This window comes from Daphnia carinata, chromosome 2 (assembly GCF_022539665.2).
Source record: "Daphnia carinata strain CSIRO-1 chromosome 2, CSIRO_AGI_Dcar_HiC_V3, whole genome shotgun sequence".
In the NCBI taxonomy this organism is placed as follows: Eukaryota; Metazoa; Arthropoda; class Branchiopoda; order Diplostraca; family Daphniidae; genus Daphnia; species Daphnia carinata.
In genome coordinates, this window is record NC_081332.1 from 5,402,292 (window position 1) to 5,418,157 (window position 15,866).

General features: G+C 40.4%; 1 protein-coding gene across 1 annotated transcript; it reads left to right on the top strand.

Moving 5' to 3' along the window:
* Positions 1–2,413: 2,413 nt before the first annotated feature.
* Positions 2,414–12,877, top strand: LOC130686892 (RNA-binding protein 38-like). Its single transcript, XM_057510051.2, is given in 6 exon segments — positions 2,414–2,453; positions 2,456–2,781; positions 3,628–3,754; positions 4,462–4,528; positions 10,990–11,246; positions 12,417–12,877. Coding segments are annotated over 6 exon segments (957 nt in total). The 5' UTR covers positions 2,414–2,428; the 3' UTR covers positions 12,572–12,877.
* The last annotated feature ends 2,989 nt before the right edge of the window (positions 12,878–15,866 follow it).

A 15,866-nucleotide genomic window follows, 5' to 3' on the forward strand; every position in this document is an offset into this window, starting at 1 on the left:
GGTGCGGCGGCGTCGTCATCGGCCCATATGCACCGGCATTTTCGGACATAAAACCTGTCACTGGAACATAGGGAGAGAAAAAAAATGGGTAGTCCATCATCGACGGCCAACACTTTGGATAACGCAATGAAACGGAAGATGACACGTAAAGCGATTGGCATCAATCTCGTATGAAACAATGCCATTTGCATAAAGAGGGACGTGTTGAAAACGTCCGGGGATTCATGCCAAGTCGTGGTTTATTAGAATCACGTAGTGGAAAGGCGAAACAGATTTCCCCCATTTGGTAAGTCGAATTAATAAAAATGCAATTGCCCGCGTTAAATTGTGCCATTGTGAGGTTGTTTGAAATATTTTCTTGCATAATTAGTAGCTAATTGTAGTCGGTTATTCATTTATTCATATTTCATCATTCTTTTTCATTTCAAGGTTTTTTTTGGTTTGGTTTTCGTCAATTTGCATTTTGTTTTTCAGTCTTTTCTTACCCCACCTCCTTCTATGATCATTTCTTAATCTCTTTGTCCTTGAACGTTCTTGTTGTTTTCCAATTGATCTCATTACTGGGGAGAATTTTATGCAGCCCTTCCTCCTCTGCAAATTGTTTTTCGAGAAATGGGCCACTTTTTGTTTTCCTTACCCTGCCTCCATCTCCCAAGAGCTACACGTGGCAAATGGCGTCCATTTTGTTCAGTCCATTTGCCGATGTGCGCACCGCCACATCTGGTCTAAGCCGATTGAACATCAATATAAACTAGGTCTGCTTTGTGAACGTAACGTGTAAATCTTTTGTTCTATTGTGGTTCGTTTATTTCTCGAGTGAGTGTGCAATTTCAGGTATGATACTTTAATTGAATTTCAATTGTTTTTGTCGGGTGTTTCAACTACGTTGGGTATTGCTAAATTCTAACGCAATATTTAAAAATTGTTTTCTACATTTTTGTGTTTATGAGTGTCGCTAGTAACGATGAAAGAATGATGAAACGCCATGTTGATTTACAAGCGACAATGACGTGACAGGAAAATGGAAGAAACATTTTTTTTTTCACATAAAAAAATAAAATTCATTTGTTTAGGATTTGTTCTGTAAGCACCCGCAATAAGCACCGATGTCTAACGTAAAAATCCCGAGACTAGAAAAAAAAGAAACTAACATTAGTCTCATCGTAAATAATGCTAGCCTCCCGATGATGGTTTCATGACGTTAACGAGCGTGTAATAAATATTCTTTTTTTTTTTCGATAGATGGTTCAACTATGGCGGCCACCTTCTGTTAGATGTGCTAGATAGCAGTTGAGCCCCTCGTGCTTATTACTGGGGGGGGGGCTCGGTCGTGTGTCATCCAACTCCCGATGGGATATTGGATGTTATATATGCATCCATCGTGTCACGCAAGTTATGTGGCTATAGTTTTCTCGAATGAATAAGTTTTTCCTTTTTGAAATACGTACACCTCTCATATTTACGTGCTCCTGTATAATGTAATTCTCATTTTTCCTATTTTTAAAGAAATCTTAATTGTTTTTTGTTTTTTTTTGTTTTAGAAAATATTGGAACTAAAAGGACCAGACCAGAAGAACTGGACGAGGCTCGTTAACGATGACGAGTTCAAAACATACGTCAAACAACACTCGATACCCCCCCCCCCCCCCCGTTTTCGTCTCTGCTTTCTTTTTCAAAATCGATAACTGCGTAACGACAAGTGTAGGGTTTCTGCCCATTTGATTACCGCATTTACACCCGATTATATTAGGGGGAATTATCTTTATTTCCTGATTGGTGTAAGTTTTCATATCGATCGTAAAAATCACGAAACGCTCTAGTATCTATTTTAGGCGTTGATTGGGGATTTGCATAAATCGTAGTTTAGCACAATTTTCTAAAAAAAGAAGTTAGTTTTGAAACCGTGAAAAATTGGAAACGTCGTGTATGAGGCGCCACTGTCGTTTTTTTTATTTATTTACGTACACCACCGTTCTATTATTCCCCTCTTTTTTTCTCTCAAGTCGTGTGTTCCATGCGAAAACAGGGAGAATGAGAGAGGCAGTTGAGAAAAGGGAAGAGAATCGGTTGCGCGCAGAAGGGGCAGAACCGACCGGCACTCCGGCGACGAAAGTAATAAGACGAGTTCAGTCGTTTCCCTACTTCCCTGACGTCCATCCGCATTCGGAAGAAGTTGTGTCGCCCTTAAGTTTTTTTTTTTTTCGACTCCTCAATTTTTTTATCCCCCTCTAAAATTCTGGATATTTATTCCCGACGAATTCAAATAATTCCAATCATTTTCTTATTTTTAACGATTTTGATGGGTTCGACAAACTGTGATAAATATTAAAATTTTGAGCGCATTTTTGATAAGCGAGTCGAAGAGGCCATCCGAATTTCGTCACAAGTGTTTTCGGTTCATTGAGTGAGAGAGAGAGAGAGAGAGAGAATGTTGATGTCTCATCATCACCTGAACAGCAGCAGCAGCAGCAGCAGTCCATCAACGACTTTGAGATTGTCGGCCTGTGCGCGAACGGCACCAGTTGCAACGGCAGTTCGGGTTTAAGTGGGGCCATGGCCGGAACGGCATCTTCAGCGTCCAGCAGTAGCTCGACGGGATCGTCCACATCGTCCGCTTCTGCCTCCATCAAAGACACGACGTTCACGAAAATCTTTGTCGGCGGCCTGCCTTATCACACGACGGACGCCAGTCTGCGCGAACACTTTCAGGTCTACGGCGAAATCGAAGAGGCCGTCGTCATCACCGATCGCCAGACGGGCAAATCCCGCGGATACGGATTCGTAAGTTTTCTTTCTTTTTTTCATATTCAAAATTTGTGATTGTTCATTTGTTTCGCGGATAATTTTTTTTTTTTTTTTTTAAATTCTTTAATTTAAATAAGTTTAAAAAGATTAGAGGGAGGGTGCAAAAGAAAATACAACATTTAGCTTCTTTTCATTTCCTTGTTGCGCTGTTAGGGAATGTGTTTTGGTGGGGGTCGGTTAGAATCGTAGTGCTGCACCTGTGACAGGCTGTCAGTTTTCGGGGTGTTTTGTGGCCTCATTCTGTGTCCATATGGCGATGTTGGAAGGCCCGTCTCTTTTCGTGATCAAATAGGATTATTATTTGTGGGGGGGGGGAAGAATTGCGGAATGGTAGAGTTAAATGACTTAATTTAGCGCAGTCACGTTCTACTTGTTGGTGGATCTGTTTGCTCAAGTGTGTAGACGAGGAGCCGAAATCAAATGGTGGAGGGGCTTCCCGGAATTGTAAATTGTGAAGAAATAAAAAAAAAAAGAGGGGGGGGGGAACTTGTTTCGTGACATGTTCGTTCGCAGATGGCACACATGTGTCTCTATAATAGATGACGTCATAACCTTTTCAATAGTCACTAGTTTTGCGACCCCTCCCATCTATTTGTCTTCTCTTTTTAAGGATCGTTCGAAATATCGATGACGTTCGGGGGCATGTTTCGTTTTATTATTAAACTTTATTTATTTATTTATTTTTGCTGTTGGCATTTCGCTGTTGTGGTGTGATTTTGCGTGTCGTGTGTGTATGAAGTTTTTTTTTGTCAAAACAATATTTCATTGGTGTGTCTTTTGCGTTGTGGCTGGTGTTCTTGTTGTTGGCGTACGAAAGTATAGGTGACCATGTCGGATCGACTAGCAGCCGAACGGGCCTGCAAAGACGCCAATCCAATCATCGACGGCCGTAAGGCCAACGTCAACCTGGCCTATTTGGGCGCCAAGCCCAGAGGCAACCTCCAAGCAGGTACGAGTTCTTATCATTTTTTTTTTCCTTCCTAATTTAACCATTTTAATTTGGGGATTAAAACATTTATTGAGTTTTGGTTTTTCTAATTTTTTTTTTTTTTATTTTTCGAGATTTTGAGTTTTATTTTTTTTTTTTTGCGAGGATTTGAATTTCTTTTTCATTTTTTAAATGGATACATTGAAAGGAATCGTTTGGTGACGCCCTTCTACTTTTGCTTGACTGTTTATCCGGTTATTTATACACGACCGTGTACAAATAGATCGGACACACCGTGCACAAACCACCCTTGTTTTTTTTTGGCCCCCCCCCCTCCCTTCTCCCTATATCTTGGCTAAAGATGCGTTACGTAAACGTTGCTTAACGCTTCGTAGTGTTGGTCGTTTTACATTTTTTTTTTTTTTTCTCCTTTAAAGAAAAAATGAATAATAAAGAAAATTCCAATAGCCAGTGCGTTTCAACGGGTCCTTTGCGTTAGCACCCGACAGGCCCCGGCGTAAACATTTACTCGTATTATCATAACGGGGGGGAGGGGGCGGTAGTGAAAGAAGACATTTGTTATTCAATTTATCATAGGAACTTTTTTTTTTTTGTTAATGAGATGGTGAGGATAAGCGATTGTTTTTCTAATCGATTTGATTCTCGTCGTTCTATTTAAATTTGATTTAATGGCTCAGTTTTTCTATGTTTGATGTTGCCGCGTCCAGGATTCCCTTTGGCAGCCGCCTTGCGAGCCGGATTTCCAGCTGCTCTTTTCGGACAAGGACAATACGGGTAAGTGATGTATTTTTTTTTTTAATTATTTCAAACTCGAATCGTTCGTGAATTGCTTTCACTTTGCGTTGAAACGCTTTACGAAAACCAGTTTCATCTCGTCTGGACTATTCGATTCTTTGTTTCTTTTTATGTCGTTTGACGGGGCAATGGCAGTGTGTTTATCAACTGTTTTTGGCTTTGCCGTTGCGTGTTATTGGAAACTGGGCTCGGCGTCTATTGCCACATTTTTAAAAGCCCAAATAACGACAGGCGTGGCAGAGGGGGGGGGTAGATATCACGCGGTTCTATGAAGAACAACCGGATTACTGGAGCCCACACATTTTCTTCTTCATCCAGCCGGATATGGGCCAGGCCGGATCTAATGCCCCCATGGATTTAGAGATGTTTTTTTTTTGTCGTTTTCCCGCAGTCACGGGAAGAAAATCTGTTGACACCCTTGTCATTTTCGTCTTCTTTTCACATAGAAAAAGAAAAGAGGGGGCACATTTGAAATGCTTGGGAAAGTTGGGTTTGGGATTTTTTTTTTTTTTTTTTCTTACTTTTGCCATCAAGAGTCGACCATGCACAACAGATTCACGCTCGAGCCAGCTGTCTTTTTTTATCCTGTCTCTGTCGGTTTCATCTTGTTTTTGTGTGTGTGTGTGTGTGTGTGTGAGCTGTTTGAACGTCGTCACTTTCCAAGTCAATCCGACAGCCGAATTTTCCTTTCTTTTTTTTTTTTTTTTTTAATTCTCAAATGTTTACATTGAAATATGTAAATCGATATGATTGTAATTCGGAATATTGTGGATGGAGATGTGCTCGCCGTGTACCTCAAATTTTACCGTACCCCTCCGCACCATTTTTTTCGTGCGTATAGTTTGGCAGGTTGCCACCAACTTTTGCCCTCTGTCCCTCTTGTTTGTTTCCATCTGTCGATGACGTCACGTCTAATGAGTATGTGCTCGTTAGAACACGCCGGTCGAGTGGCAAAAAATGTTGCCCTTCCCACCCTGAAGCCTTGTTCAGTAGGCATAGCGCACAGAAAAGAACTTCGTTAACCCTCCATTCCCCCCCCCCCCCACATCCTCGTGAACGAGATGCTGACGTCATCGCAGCTCGAAGAAAATGGGTCAGCATTATCTTTTGAACTGTAAAATAATAAGATGAGACAGGAGGGACGTAAACAAATGCGCTAATGTTTAACTGTCGTATGGAGAATATGTTTGATGGACGTTGGGGAGGGGGGAGGGGTTTGTTTGTTGAACGCGTTGACACGTAGATGGCGATAATCGTCGTCGCAATGAAACGAAATGCGATTTTGAAATAAACAAAAACGGAAGTAAATGGGATGTATGAATTTATAAACGTTATGTGTGTACATCCCCGAATGGCTTTGCGCTATTTCACGCCGAACATGTTTTTAGAGCGGGCAGATCTCTCTTGCCATATGTGTAACACACTTGTTCGAGACATACCCACCGCCGAGTAAAGTATAGATAAAAAAGGGGGGAAGAGTTCCACATCCGTTTTTCAAACGTTCACGCCAACTTAAAAAGAAAATGTTGTGTGGATAATGTTAAAAACTGAACCACACACACACACACACACAAAAAAAGAATAACGGCTGGACAGAGAGTGGGTGGTAAATGCGTTGCAATAAAAGTATACGTGATAGCTATTGCCACCCTCCCGCACCATTTTCTTTTTAAAATTGTTGTTTTTTTTTTCTTCTTCCAAACTTGAACGTAGAGACACACACACGCAGAGGGGCTTATTATGTAAACACCTGTCTTTTTATAACGCGCGTGTGCACAGAGGGTTGATAATGACAAGAGCACTTGCATTTTTATTTTTAAACGTCGCTCTGTTCTAAATGGCTATTTCGTTCTATCGCGTTTTTTAAAAAATGGCAACAATGTAAAAAAAAATAAAAAAAAAAAAACAACAAAAAAAATTTATTTCGTGAAAGAGATAGACATGGCGGCGTTTGGTTGTCTTTTCCAATCTCTTTTGAGATGAGTAGTGATAGCGATGCCGTTGTCGGTCCGCTGCTGGCCCGTCCCGCTTTCGTTTCACTCGACTTGACTTTTCCGAGCGACGAGTAACGTGAGTTTCTTTTTCTTTTCTTTCTTTTTTTTTTGTGCTGTACACACACACACACACACACACATACACACTGACTTGCCGCTGCTGTGTATGCCTGCCTGCTCATCTATCTTTAGATGGATGTTAAGCCCGACTTAGCTTTTGTCATTTCCTCTCTCTTTTTTTTTTTTTTTTGTGCTGTGTGTGTGCGTGTGTGTGTGTGTGTGTGCGCTGTGTGTTCTTCCAAAAGTCGGAAGGCGGAACCAGTCGGCAAAAGAATGTAGAGAAGCTTGGCGGCAGGCGAATTACCAACAAAAAAAAGGGGCAAACTTCTTCTGGTCTTTTAACTTTAAGAGACAGGATGACGAATGCGCACCCCCCCCCCTCCCCCAATCCACACGGTTATATAAGTCGAGATGAAACATCGAAAACGGACGGCGGTGACGCATCTTTATTATGTTTTTTTTTTTTCTGACATAACTTTAAATTTTTTTTTTTTATTTAGGGGGGATTTATTTTATTTATTTTATTTATTTATATTTTTTTTTTTTCAAATCTGAGTGTTCCAGTTGACATTTCAGCTACCCGAGGGAAATCAAAAAAGTTTCATTCCGAATTTCCGTTTTGTTCTTACTTTGGGTTCGTGTGAATCAGTGCGGAAGAAATCATTTTTTTTTTTTTTTTTTTCGAAGGTTTTCATATGTCCGCATCATATGTAGCGTTTAGTTCCAGACGTGCTGCACTGGCAACTCTTGCCTCCTTTTTTTTTTTTTTGAACAAAACAAAACAAAAACAAATTCTTACTGAATTTCGTATTTAAAAAAAAAAAATGTGCGCTTTCGTTTTTTCGTTAGAGACCGGCGTCGCATCGGAATGTTCCTCATGTGATTACACACACATTTTTGTGTGTGCGTTTGACGCCCAATTCCAGCAACTATATAAGCGCAGGAATTCAGTTTTGCCCCCGACCTACATAACTCTCTTATTTCTTCCGCCAGTTTTCTTTATTACGATTATCATTTTTATTTTTAATTCCATCGCGTGTGGTGGTATACTCAATCCCCCCGTCCCCCCCCCCCTTTTTGTTTTTACATTGCGAAAATGGGAAGATTGAGAAAGGGACTTGGGCCAAAGCCAATCACGAAGCTTCAGATTTTTTTTTTTTTTTTTCTTGTTCAATCTCGATCTTTTTCACTTGTTCAATTGCAATTTTTGGTTTTTTTTTTCTTTCTTTTGGACGATGATGTTGTCCAACTTTCGCCTTACCCCACTTACCTCCTCCTCTTTCCTGTGTCTTCTGTGATGAAGGCCAACGACCGAACGTACCCACCCAACACATTTTTTGTTGTTGTGTTTGGTTTTTTTTGGCAATCGTTCAACTATGAATGTCACGATTGCAACCGGGGCTCTTAGATAGCGGATGCATCCGCGCTATTGTACGATGTTGTTGTTCTCTATCCTACCCCGCCTCCTTTTTTTTTTTTTTCCCCCTTTTTGAGAACTCGTGTCAAGGCCTCTGAGGTCTTGTATCGGCCATATGCGTTCGGCTGGAGAGAGGGGCGGAAAAGAAAAAGAGAAGGGGGGGGGGGAGACTGGAACAGATGCTGTCGGGAACTGATCGATTTGGCTGGATCGTATGACACACACACACATACAGAAAAAAGAAGGAACGTTCACTGGAGAAGATCGCAATGAGGAAGTAAAGGGGGGGGGGGGGAGAAAACTGCTGACATGACACGAAAAAACTGGAACGATATATAAGATTTCATGTGTTTTTTTTTTTTTGTTTTGTTTTCTTTCAATATCCTGGCCGGCCTTTTTTCCTCTTCGGTCCGTTCGTGTCGTTGACGGAGTTGTTCTTGATTCCCTTACATATATTTTTTACTTGTACAATCTGGAACTTGGCGATTCCCTTTTTCTGGGAATTGCGTCTGAGTTGTTACCTCCTCCCCCACCACTACACAATGTGTGGGAATAATAATAAAAAAAAAAAAAAAACCGGACAAGAAAGCGGAACAAACACACAAGTACGGAGGGGGGGGGGGGGGGGGGGAGAGAGGAAATGATGAATTCTCCAGGGCTGGAACTGACATCGTCAGCGAATAGACGGAACAAGCTTTTGTCTCAACCTCTTGCTTTAGTTTCTTGTGTTTTGTGTTGTGCTCCATGATGGAATGGACCTTTTTTTTTTCTTCTTTTATTCCCGGTATCACTGTCTCTTCCATCTTATTATTCTTTATCACAAAGAGAAAATCACATCGCAGAGAATCAGAAAAAAAAAAAAGAAGAAGAAGAAATTGGATCGTGTAAGAAGGAGGGGTAGGGAAGGGAGACAAACTAATCAGGTGCGTATGTCTGATCGATGATGTCTAAAAAAGAAATTTGTAGATGGTACAGTGGGCACACGTTAGTAACACGTAACTCTCGGAATGAAAGCCAAAAAAGAGATTGGGGCTTCCGTATGTTGGTCATTGTAGATGTGCTGACCCGTCTCATCTCCGGGATCATTCTCGGCCTTTTTTTTTTTTTTTTTTTTTTTTTTATATCCGGGAGGTTGGGGTTTCGAAAGGAAACGTCAGTTTTTGGAACAACATTTTTCTACATTGAAATAAGAAAATGGAATTTAACTTGATTGAAAAGTTTATCTCGTGTGGAAAACGTTCGTGAAGAAGCTTGGTTATTTGTCCATTAAAATGAAGCCAACTGGAACACAGCACATCGTGTGGAGAACGGCAGTTACACTCTTGCCATTATCGTTAACGATTAGTCGTAATGTTAAAAGAATAGAAATAAATTTCAGCATTTTTTTTTTTGTTTTTTTTTTGCCCTATTTCCCCTGTGATGGTGGACGTCTTGGGTGTTCCATGCGCTTGCTAATAATCGAAAATCCCTGGTAGGAATTCGAATGTTGGACGAGTTAATGCCACCGATGCATATCAACTCTTCCTCCCTGCCCCCCCCCCCACACCCCCCTCCAAAAAACTTTTTCAATAGGCTAATTGACAGGAGCTATGGGAACTTGTAGTGACAAGTTGAATCGATATCTTCGCTGCCTGTGTGAAAGCAGGGCGTGGCTTTTCTTTTATAAATACACGACGACGAACGCACACACATACAAATTTTAAAACGGCCAGAGAGAGACCGAGAAACACGAAGTCTCAAACTCTGGAACTGTTGAGAGAGTCGACAACGAAAGGGGGGGGGGGGGAGAACCGCAGTCTTTTGTCTGTAAAAAAAAAAAGAAAGAGTTCAGATATAAATAGAAATCGGGGCACCCAAACGGAGAAAAGAGACAAAAGAAGATTTCGGGCAGTCGTTCCAGCTGTCGCTTTATCCACCGCTGTACGATTTCATGTTTGGCTTTTTTTTTTTTCTTCTTCGAAATCGGTTTCCTTTTTTTTTTTTTTTTTCTCCTTCTTTATTTAACATATGCAAATTAATTCAAATAACTTGTTTGTTTTTTTGTTTTTTTTGTGGGGAGTTCGTTTTGGAACAGTTTTCGACGTCTGTTGTCTTTTATGGAGAGGCTGGTCGTGACTCGCACGCGATCTCTGTGTGTTGAATGGATGAACAGCTGGAGTGACAAGCGTGTCAAAGCTGTTGTCTGATGACTGAAAGAGAAAGACGGGGCCAAAACTTCCGAAGAAAAAAAGAAAACACAAGTTTTCGTGGCTCCCCTTCATTTGTTTTGACTTTCGCCGAGTCGAAGCCGTCTCAACCTCTCCCCCTCCCCCCCCTTTGAATCTATCCCCTTGTCTTTAAAGCCCCTCCCTGACAACGGGCTCAGCCTCTTTCTAAACCTGACTGTGATTGAACGTGATTGCTGTTAGGCTTGCGGGAAAGACGAGCATCATCTCGCAATCGCGTTGAATTCTTTCGTAAATGTGGTGTGTGTGGGGGGGGGGGATTGGCGCGACTGTGTAAACCGATGCGAGCTAAAAATAAAACTCGCATTTATTATTTTATTTTAAAAAAGGGGGTGACGTCTTAATAGGCCAGTCATACCCCTACTCCTTGCTTGACATGCTTTTGTTTGTTTTCTTTTATGTCTCCGTTTCAAGAACAACAAGACGAAAAAAAGAAAAAATTGAAGGTTTGAAGGGGCTCCTTTTTTAAAAATGAAACTCGAGGATGGTGACGTTATGTAGATTTTTTTTTTTTTTTTACTATTCCAACGTACCCATATGACCCTACGGCCTCTCATTATGCCATCCGTCTCGAAACTCTTTGTTACGTAACGCGACAACTGAAATAAATAAGGGACTTTACCGAAGGCCTACGAGTCTAAATTTATAGCATTTGTTTGTTTGTTTGTTTTTTTAAACTAAAAATATGAATTAAAAATTGATTAAAGTTTTTTTTTTTTTTTTATTGATTGTGGTGAAATTCAGTGTCGGACCGCAGCTGCTCTACCCATCGCCGTACGCTGTGACGCCGCCCGGTTTGATGCAACTCCATCCGCAGTCTCACCATCAAGGGGGAGCCGGCGGACTGAACTCGGCCGCGGCTTCTGCCGCCGTCGCAGCCGCCGTCGCCTCCGGATTCTACGACTACCCGACAGCGGCCTACGCGGCCAGCCAATTCGCTAACGGAGCATTCGACGCATCTTTCCCCTTCGGTAGCGCAGCCGCCGCCGCCGCTGCTGCCGGTAAGAAATTATATATTTTTTTTTTTGTTAATTCATTTTTTTTTTTTTTACGTGCGTTAAAAAATTCCGCCAGACGGGGCCATTTAGAAATAGAAAAAAAAAAAAAAAAAATTATTTGTCTATTTCTAGCGCATTGATAATATCGTTCATTTTTGTTGTTGTGTGTTTTGAAAGGCAAAGGTTATCGATGAGCGTCCGGTTGAAAGTAAAGAAACATTTCCATCGATGCGGAAGCGAAGGGAATATGAAGATTGATTTCGATGTGGTCGACACCCGTGGCTGAGGTTCTTTTGCTTATCAAAGTTCCATGGCGCATAGCGGACGCGCTGTCATAAATATAGATACGCTAACTATAGCGGCCCGTGGGCCATGTACACTTTACAATAGAGAGGGGCATAACACACGGGCCATATTTAGGGAGCAATAGTTTTTTGTATCAAGGCAGTGCATAACTCAAAGAACACAGTTCTTTAAACTAAAGAAGGTGGGGTTGGGTAGGGGAGGTGTGAGATATTTTCTAATGAATAGGAAAATGAATATATCTGTCGAAATAAATCAAAAGCTACGCGTGTAGAACGTTCGGAACCGTATAGAACATCACACGGAACAGCGCGCGGGAGCACACAACTCAAGTGATTTATAATATATCGCATGGACTAATTCTTTTATTTTGCCGGAGAAAATTTATGTTGCGGCTTTTCGATGTGCATAAATTATTTTTTTCCTCCTCACCGTGAATAGTAAATGAACAGGGGGGCCGTTCTCGGCACAGGAATTATTATTATTTTTTTTTTTTTTTACTCGTTCGGGTTTGTATATTGGGAATGTTTTCGAAACTGTCTGTGCCCCCCCAAATCATCCCGTCGTCTCCACAAACTGGAACGATCATTTTTCGCACGTAAAGGTCAGTTTCCAAACAATATGCGTCGGAATTATTTTTGTTTTATTAGGGACGGGTACGTTTGAGAAAAAGATCTATATTTAAAACGCGATGATTGATGACATAATGCATTGCCTTTTTTTTATTTATTTTCTTCTTTGTTTAAAAGCTACTAATAATGTCGTTGGTTAAAGGAATGCTGATGGGTTGAAGATATTTTTGATTTTTTCTTTTTTGTTTTTCTATGTCTGTGTGATGTTGGGATATCTTATAAACGATGTGTTGTATAGGAGCAGCCAATTATGGGTTGGGACCGGCTTTCACCTACGCCTCGCTGCCGCCAGCGCTTCAGAACGCGGCCGCCGCTGCCGCCGCTTCCACCGGCTTGCCTCTATCGCACTACGCCGCCGCTCAGAGCCAGCTGCAGGAAGCTCGGATGCAATAAAAATTATGTTTTTTTTTTTTTTGTTTTTTTTTTAAGGAATAATTCTTTTGCATCACCAGCATTTTTTGGGGGGACAACAAAAACACACGTGTCAATTTTTATTATTATTATTATTTTTTTTAATTAAACATACAGCGAAATAGAGTTAGGCCTACTAGGAGAGTTGGCCATCCCGATACGATGGTCCCTCCACCCACTACCCCACCCAGTACGGAGCGATCTTTTTTCTACGAATGTTTTAGGAATAGAGAAAACGTGTCTTTTTTTTTTTTTTTTTTTTTTGTTTTTTTTACTTTCGAGAAGAGCAAACGTGGGTGGTGTTTCTTTTTTTTTTTTTTTTTTTTTTTTTTTTTGATTAATGGATTATTTCTTTATATAAAAAGTTAACCGGTTGAAGGCGACCAACAACACTTTGATTGCTGAAGTCGAATCAAGTGATTCTTTTTTACGAAGATGCACTCTCCCTTTCTCTTTCTTTCTCTACTCTGCCCGTTAAATTTGAATGATGAAAACGACCGTCTTTTTAAAAAATTTTTGTTTTAACATAATGAAATCGCGCCATGTTTAGAAATCATCTCCTTTTTTTGATTTTGATTCCTCCCGAAAAAAAACAAAAAACAAAAACAAAATCCCTTTCATTTCTTTCTTGGCCCATCCGCTTTTCAAATGAAACGCAAAAACAAGAAACGGACGGCAAGTGTGAAGATGACACACAGTACGCGGCTGGTTCGATGCAAAATAACATCTTCACTTCATCTATGCCACCCCATCCCCCCACCCCTCCGCCCCACCGTGAAAACCTACCCAACTATTTCGACGTAGAAAATGATTTGAATGTTTCTCGTACACACCGCGCGAAGTTCAAACGAAAAAAAAAAAATCCCTGAAGCGAAAAAAAAAAAAGAAACATTCAAAAAATGTTGAAAAAAACAAAACAAAACAAAACAAAATCGAACGTATCGTCTGGTTCTTGTGTTGCGATTATATCGATTGGTGGTATATTTCGTGTCAAAAAAAAAAAAAATTCTATTTCTTTTTTTTTTTTTTTTTTTCCCTCAAACTGTACGAGAAAGTCAGTCACGCGAGTCGTGAAACAAATGCTGGCCAATAAGAGTCTCGTACAGTTTAAGAAGAAAAAAAAAAAAAAAATTAAAATAAAATTATGTTGTGTGTGTGTGTGCGTTCTCGTTGTACTAGTCGAAATGAGAAGCAAAAATGCGGACGATGTTTGTTGCCGGGGATGAGACAAAAAAAAATAATTATCCCCGGATTTTTAAAAGCTAAGTGTATTACGTGTTATATTCTATATGTATCATCCAGTGCCTTTTTTTGTTTCCTCACCACCACCCCCTTTTTTTTTTTCTTTTAATCAGCCCAAACATTTTTGAATTTTTTTTTTTTTTTAAATTTTATTTTCAGTTTCAGTTCTCATTGTCTCGTTGCGTTGCGCTCCCCCTTTTTTTTTCCTCCCCGTCGTCCCGCTTCTTATTTTTCCCGATCTTTTCGTTTTGACTTTTGTCATTGACGCTTTCCCACCGCGATCGGTATGAGGAAAAAGTCCCCCCCCCCCAAGCCATCCCGAGTGACAAAAAGAAAAGAATCCACTGAATCAAGCGTTCCTGACGTCATATCGATCTATGTCATTCGGGTTATGCCAACAAAAATAGATAAAAAAAAACTTAGAATTTCCCTTCTTTTTCTTTTTTTTTTTTTTTTTTTTTCGGGAAGGGGAGGGGGGGGTTTGAAAACGTGCGGTGGGGACGAGTGAAACGAGTTTCTACATACCTCTGCCTCATTCTCTTTCGTTCTATAGCCAGTTTCAGAAAAAAAAAAAAAAGAGAAAGAAAGGCCAAACAACAATTTTTTTTTTTGTTTGTTTGTTTAATAATGTGCCTGCATAGTTTTTTACTATTTGAAAACGGCCAACGGAATATGTCGGGACAGAGTCGACCTTCGTGAAAATGGTTCGTGCAGGAGGCATCACTCTCTGCTGAAACGTCACACTCCCATGTTTATATGCACGATCCCCTCCCTCCCCCTCCCCCCTCCTCTTTTTTTTTTTTTTTTTTTCTTCTTTCTCGTTCAATGACGTTGCAATCGTTTCCTTTGGTTGCGGCATCTCGCCGACTGTACGCAGTGGTGTACGTCTATCGCGTGTTGGCGTGTCTTAACTGAATATCGACCGCGTGCCAACAAACGCCGAGTTGCCAACGAACTCGAGGCTCCCCCTGCCCCGCTCACCCCACTTGTGTTTCATTTCTCAGCTGCCAATCGAAGCTGACGTGCCAGAATCGAGTGAAACAAAAGAATGAATTGGGGAACGCAGAGCAGAGAAGAGGTTAATGTACAAGACATGCTCGTTGTGTAGGGCTAACGCGAGCGAAAAGAAGCAAGGGGGCAGGGGAACTCTAATTAAAGGTGTTAAAGAATATGCGGTCACTTGTATTGTGGTCGTCATTTAGGTAATGGAAATGAAGGAAACAAGTTTTCTGCTACATGTTACATTGAATTAAAAATTATTTTTTTAAGTTTTCTTTGTTTGAATGGGGGGAGAAAAGAAGAAGGGTGGGGTTAGCTTCGTGACAAAACCAAAAAAAAAAAAAAACAGAAAAGGGAAAATTTAATTTTTAGTTACCTGTCGGCTGATTGAAATCTAGTCTCTTATTTCAGTTGTTTCTGTTGCCCCCTAGTCTCAGCTTAACAATTTTGAAAAAAAAAAGGAAAAGAATCAACGAGAATTATTTCAATATGCTGCACAAGTTTTTTGATCCCCTCTTTTTATCCAGTTCTTAATATTTGAACATTTTTCATTTCTGGTCAGCGAAGAATTCAAGGAATAAAAGAATAACAGGAATTTTTTTTTTTTTTTAATTAGCATTTTTAAAATAAAAGAAATTAATAATTAAGTAATAACAATGAAATGATTCAGTGTTCATGTGCTAGCTCAATTCATTGACGACGCGGCTCGGTGGATTTTCTTTTTGTCAGTCCTTGTTTTGTGTCAATTATTGTGCAACGTGAATCCTTTTTTTTTTTTTTTTTAATCATCGTCTTTATGTCCTGTTATTGTTGATGTCATCTAAAAAGGTTTAATGAAGGTGACGAAAAATGTAACGGCATCCCGTGTCATCTGCCCCGCCATCCATCCACCGACCTATACCCTCCCTTTAAAATTACCCTCCCTCTCCCAAACATCGTGTAATAAGCAAATAAAATTGAAAATGCGCGCGCGAAAAAAATAGTTATATTTTTTTTAATTGAATTTCTTTGGATTTTGAAGAGGCGCGATAATGAG